Genomic DNA, 6,799 nt, shown 5'->3' on the forward strand with positions numbered 1-6,799 from the left:
CGTTTTTCATTTCTTAATTTAAGAAGATAATTTAGTGTTTAGAAACACAATGTCAATATAATGTATGAAATCCATCAACACAAAAGACATGTCAATGTCAATACAATTTCATATTGACATTGTACAAACATTGTATTAACATATTATGTGTTGTGTATTGATATAAAACTGTTAACTAAATTTATGAATATTTACGAAAAATTTATCAAATTTTGACATCGAAACATATGCATGTTGGATCTCATTATAATCCTTATAAAATTATCTTTAATTTGATAGTATATGTTATGCGGAAAAATAATTTAAATCGAGATAGTTATATACATTTAAAGTTTTGGGATATTTTTCAAAGGTTAATTATAACTAATTTGTTGTTAATTGACATTAATACCCTAATTGATATTTTTTTGTGCATAATATTGATACTCAATGATTGAATGATCTTGACCTTTAACTTTAAAATCTAATGCTCATCATTTAGCTGTAGTTAACAATTTAAAGGTGACTTAGCAATATAACACACTCATGTGTTTCATTTAGTATATTCCGTTATTTTTGTTTATACATGGTAACTCTTTATCTATGTGGAGTATTGTGTTTCATTATTTTCTCACACTAGTTCAAAAGGTTTAATTATTGTTTTTTATTTGTATAAAAATTTTATCATTGTTTTATTTTGTAAGCCACGCAAGTAAAGAGTTAACAACGTTCATATACATATGGCATATTATATTCAATATGAAACATTTTGCACGTGCATACAAAATTTTTTGGTGCAAATTTGGAAGGCACTTACCTCGAAATAAAACATTAGGAAATTTAAAAGGCTCATTCACTCACCAAAAATAGCACATAAGTGTAATGATTTATCGATGAAGTGATCTATCTTAAAATTATTGAAGTATTTCGAATGGTTAAAAGCATCAACTAAAATAATGTACTAAACTACCAACATTGTTGTAAAAAATATCATAAACCATCAAATATAATTTAAAATCGTTAAATTTTGATAATTTATCAAAATAGTAACTAGTCGAAAGAGTAATTTTTGTGGTTTAATTACGATAAATGTTTATTCCCGGCTTTTTTTTTAATTTAGTTTTGGAAAATGCGTCCCATGGCATGTTTAATAAATTTACTGATAAGTCATTTATACAATACTTTTTTGATAAAATAACTACTTATAATTTAAATAATCAAATTGCTCATTTTAGATATAAATCGATAATGCATTTCTTGTGAACTGCATAAAATTAAAATTACCAGAAGCTAGTAGTATTATGAACAATTGACCAATTTCCTCACATATTAATATTGAGTAACTCTAGAAACGCATTATTAGCTTTCGCGGACAGCGTCACTTCACTTTCTGATCGCGAATTTGGGAACGAAATCTGCAACTGAGAGGAAATGGCATCCATCTTAGCTCGGAAATCCATATCTGCTCTTCGCGCTCGTCAGCTCGTAAGCCTATTTTCCCAATTTCTCATCCAATTTATGTTTATTTTTTTCTCGATTTCCCACGATTCATGGAGTTTCGTACTGTAAATTCAGATTTCAATTTCAATGCGGGGTTTTTGTATTCTAGACGCAATTTTTAGTAGTACTAGGTTTAAATCGATGAAATGCGTATTAGACCCTCACAAATCATCTGTTTCCCATCGTCTAGGGTTTGTTCGTCATTCAGTCTCGCTTCTCAGTAATGATTGAATTTGTTTTAGGAATATCTTCTTTTAGAGAATTCGTCATGAAAATTGCCGGATTATTTTATTCGTCGAAAAATTTGTATTCGCCCATTCTTCGAAGGTCGTTTTGCTTGTTGGTTCAGTTCTTTGTACCCCAGGAACAATGTTAGCCGCCTTCTCTTTGGTTGTGCAAACTGTTTAATCATTATTTTTCTGTTCGCTTGTTATTTTTGTATTGTTTTGATTAATAGTTGAACTTTTGGTTGTTGTTGTTCCTAAATTGTAGGCTCTGTCAGGGCAAGCACTGCAGGGCTCTGCTCGTGTCGGGATTATATACCCTGAGCGAACATTTTCTTCAAAGCATGCGTTCTCTAATGACAAAGGTTTACAGACTCTCCTAGATACATTTCTTTCTTCATTATCAGTTTTTGCAGAGTTAAATGTGGTGCTTATGAAGTAAAGGTTGATTATCTACTACGCAGAGAATACAATCTGTGCACTAAACTTTGTTAAGAACTGGTCCTGTATAATCACTAATAATGGAAAATTTACCACAAGTAGTGTTTAACTTGCAGGTTAATAAAGAAGGCTTTCATGCCTTTTTCTCAGTACAAAATAAACTAGAACCTGATTGCTCTCTTGTATTCATGCCCGAATATGTTGGTTAGTTGTTAAGACTACTTTTTGGTAAAAAAAATATACTTGTAGATGACCAAAGCCAAAAATCCCACAAAGTTCCATGCGTGCTGTGACTGCTGTCACACAACAAATTTTTGGCCACAATGTAAATGGCTGCGAATGCAATTAATTTTAGAAATTTTTTTTGCAACATTGATTGGATTGCAATTGGAAAATTTAGGAGCATAGGTATAATAGTGTTAGATAAAGTTATGCCCAACGACTTCAATCTATTAGGTAAGTTATTCCTCATTGCACCGGAGATAAATTGAATTTCTTTTTATGACTTGAGATACCATGAGCAACTATTTTATTTCTGGAAATATTGTGAGTGCCAACGATCCTTGTATAGATATAATAAACTCTGATTCTTGTTTACTTTTAGATGATGAAGAAAGAGAGAAGCTTGCAAGGGAGATATCTAAAGATTGGAGTACTGGTACATGAGTTTCCATGTATTATTCATTTGGCTGCATTCACTCATCTGCATTCTGTATCTGAATGTGTAAACTTACCCTCTTCTGGTGCCATCCCTTAGTTTTTGACAGGAGCATAAACACGTTATTCCTCACTGAAATGGTTAGAGGTCTGATGCTGACACTCAAGTACTTCTTTGAACCGAAAGTCACAGTATGTGTACATTTTTTTTCTCATTGTTCCTATTTTATATTTATATGGATGAGTTCAGTTATCAGATGAACCACCGTTTGGTCTGTCTCTACCTGTTGGATGATTAATTTTCTGATATTTTACTGTTGTGCAGATTAACTATCCTTTCGAGAAGGGTCCTTTAAGTCCTCGCTTTCGTGGAGAACATGCTTTACGACGTTATTCAACTGGAGAGGAACGTTGCATTGCTTGTAAACTATGTGAAGCTGTAAGGATCTGATTTTGTACTCTGCTTTTGCCTTAGGTTATATTGCTAACCGCTGCAGTAAAAATTCAAATGCTTTATTATATGCTGCTTTTTGATTACCCTTTGGATGCTCCAATGGGTTGGTCTACATGCATTTTATCCTTTAAACTACATCATAATTTTGCTGAACTACTTCGTTAAGGCATAGAAATCTCTCTTGGGATGGGTATATTTTTGCTTGTCTGTGTTGGCTATCTACGTGTCTTGTCCAGCAAGCTCTACTTAATGCCCTTATATATCTTCCTTTACAGATCTGCCCTGCTCAAGCAATCACCATTGAAGCCGAGGCGCGTGAAGATGGGAGCAGAAGGACAACTAGGTTATTGAGTTCACCTCGAATCACCTTATCAGGAATTTAGCTCATTTATCCATATGCTATCTTCTTGACTACTATAATGAACAGGTATGACATTGACATGACCAAGTGCATATACTGTGGTTTCTGCCAAGAAGCATGCCCTGTCGATGCCATTGTTGAAGGACCCAACTTTGAATTCGCTACTGAGACTCACGAGGTTGCTACCAATATCTGCACCTATGCTATATTAGCATGTCAACTGAGGAAATGTATGCACTAACTTCAAATTTTGTACGTCCTAGGAACTTCTCTACGACAAGGAGAAGCTGCTAGAAAATGGTGACCGGTGGGAAACTGAGATTGCGGAGAACCTCCGTTCTGAAAGCCTATACCGTTGAGGAGTGGATTGGCCTCAACACGTGCAAAAAAATGTGGAGTTTGATCTCTTAATTTCTGAAAAGTTTAAATAAAGGGATAATTTTGTTTATGCTCCCCCTTGTAGCCTGATTCTTTTTCACGAGAAGGGCAAGAAAACATAGTATTGATGCAGTTGCTATTTTTGCTTCAGATATCACATTTGCTATATTGCTTCTCTCTACACTTTCTTATTTGGACAACAAACTTCGACTCGTGTTATATCTTTTGTTGGATGACTTTTGTAGATGAAGTTTAGGCTGATTTGTTTTTATGATTTTAGCAATTTGGATGACTTTTGTAGATGAAGCTTAGGTTGATTTGTTTTTATGATTATAGCAATCGAAAATGAAGAAGTATTACTGTGTTTGTATGGATTTATAATTAAAGATTGTGAGCTAGAGAAGTCCTACTTAGTCAAATTAGTAAATCATATATATGATGGGCCCCTTGATAACAAAATTATGAAAAGTAGTAAAACAAGATATATAGATGATGCGAATAACTGTTTACATTGTTTTTGTAAATAAAATATTACTCACTCCATCCAAAAAAACAATTAATGTATAATTGGTAAAGTAGAAGGGACGAAGATAATGGTAATTAAAATAGTGTTTGTGTTTAATAGTGGACTCTAGTGGTATAAGTTGTCAAAAATTGATATACGTGGGTAATGCATTTGAGAAAACTTTCTATAAATAGAAATGAGATATTTTTATGAAACCGACGAAAAAGAAAAATATCCTTATTTTTATTGGGGACGAAAGGAAAGAGTACTAATATTAATTTGAAAGTAAAAAAAGCGCACAAACTCCCTAAAAACTAAAAATGCTAGAAGAAAATATTTTAACAGAAATTCATTGAAAATATTATTTAAAAATGCATATATATTTATGTAAGAACATTAGCAATGGGGCGCCCTTAGGCGCGCCCTATGCACCGCCACGTCATCATTTTTATCCTCCTACCTGCAGTGTGGCGCCCTAAGGCGCGTCCTATGCATTTTCTTTTATTTGAATATTTAAATAACTACAAAAATTGGGAAAAAACTTCATTTCATTTATAAAAAATAATACATTACAATACGAATTAAAAAAATACGCAAACTCAGCGACGGCGGTTATGGGCCCACACTTCTTCAATCATGTCGTTCATGAGCTGGACATGGTCTTGTTGGTTGCGCATTGAGACATGTCTAGATAGAACCTCATTGAAGCCCGTCGGTAATCCTCTAGCTGGGGGCTCGGTCGCCGTGCTGGACGAGCTAGATGCACCTTCATCATCGTTCCAGTCGGTGATGGTCCCACCTTCATGCTCGACTATCATGTTGTGCATGATTATGCACGCATACATGACATCGGCGATGACTTCCTTGAACCAGAGACGAGCCGACCCTTTCACAATTGCCCACCGTGCTTGGAGCACACCAAATGCCCGCTCGACATCCTTCCGTGCCGCCTCCTGCTTTTGCGCAAATAAAACCCTCTTCTCACCAATTGGGCAGCTGATCGTCTTTACAAAAACAGGCCACCGTGGGTATATGTCATCGGCCAAGTAGTACCCCATGTGGTATTGGCGCTTGTTGGCAGTGAACTCGATGGTCGGGCCGTTGCCATTGCATTGCTCGGTGAAGAGGGTGGATGAGTTGAGGACGTTAATGTCGTTGTTAGACCCGGCCACGCCGAAGTAAGCATGCCAGATCCAGAGCCGATGGCCAGCGACGGCTTCGAGGATCATCGTCGGGTGGATGCCCTTGTATCCACTAGTGAATTGGCCTCTCCACGCCGTCGGACAATTCTTCCACTCCCAGTGCATACAGTCGATGCTCCCTAGCATCCTAGGAAAGCCGTGCGCTGTCTCGTGCATCTTCATCAGGTCCTGGCAATCAACAGCAGTAGGCATGCACAAATATGTGTCGTCGTATGCCTCCACAACTCCCCTACAAAATCTCTTCAGGCACTCCCGGCCTGTTGTCTCCCCGACGTGGAGGTACTCGTCGAAAATGTCCGCCGTGGTGCCGTAGGCCAACTGACGGAGTGCAGCCGTGCACTTTTGCAACGGTGTAAGACCGGGTCTGCCGACGCCATCTTCCTGATACGTCATATATTCATCACGTGACGTCAAAGTCCGGACAATGCTGAGAAAAAGGTAACGCGACATTCTAAACCGGCGGTGGAAAACGGTCGATCCCCATCGTGGTTGCTTGGCAAAATAGTCTGCAATCAGACATTGGTGAGCTGAAGCGTGGTCGCGTCGGACAACCGTCCAACGTCGAATAGGCATTCCGCCATGGCCTCTTGAACCGCCGCCGCCGCTGCCGCCGCCTCCTCGCGCTGCATTTCGACTAAGCATTCCGCCATGGCCTCTTCAACGGCTGCATCTAAGGCATCCGAGGTTGGACTACCTGACTCCGAGGAACTAGAACTAGTGTCGTCGTCGTGGTTCATTTTGGTATGTGAGAGAGGTAGAAATGTGAGAGATGAGAGAAATGAGAGAGGCGAGATGTTCGTATGAACAAGTGAATGAGAAACGAGGTTTAAATAGACAAAATTCGAAAAAAAAATTCAAAAACGCGTGCCATCGTCCGCGCCTATATTCTGCCGAGCCCACAATGGTGCCCGATGGCCGGACGATAGGCCATCGTCTGCGCATAGGGCGCGCCCTATGGCGAGCACCCACAATAGATGCATCGTCTGCGCCTGAGGACGATGGCACGCCGGGCCCCCCATTGTGGGGGCCATAACTAACGAGTTCGAATATTTCCAGTGTAAAACAAAGCCAATTAATCACCAACGGCGTGAGGTGAAT

The 6,799-nt window shown here is 38.1% G+C and overlaps 1 protein-coding gene across 1 annotated transcript; it reads left to right on the forward strand.

Annotated features, from left to right (window-relative positions):
• The first annotated feature begins 1,308 nt into the window (after window positions 1-1,308).
• Window positions 1,309-4,175, forward strand: LOC121749754 (NADH dehydrogenase [ubiquinone] iron-sulfur protein 8, mitochondrial). The gene is made up of 8 exons (XM_042144376.1): window positions 1,309-1,464; window positions 1,972-2,068; window positions 2,749-2,802; window positions 2,902-2,993; window positions 3,127-3,240; window positions 3,531-3,598; window positions 3,683-3,794; window positions 3,880-4,175. Exons 1-8 carry the CDS (start codon window positions 1,411-1,413, stop codon window positions 3,973-3,975), a joined length of 687 nt encoding a protein of 228 aa, XP_042000310.1. The 5' UTR covers window positions 1,309-1,410; the 3' UTR covers window positions 3,976-4,175.
• Window positions 4,176-6,799: the final 2,624 nt, after the last annotated feature.

Source organism: Salvia splendens, chromosome 9 (assembly GCF_004379255.2).
Source record: "Salvia splendens isolate huo1 chromosome 9, SspV2, whole genome shotgun sequence".
Classification (NCBI taxonomy): domain Eukaryota; kingdom Viridiplantae; phylum Streptophyta; class Magnoliopsida; order Lamiales; family Lamiaceae; genus Salvia; species Salvia splendens.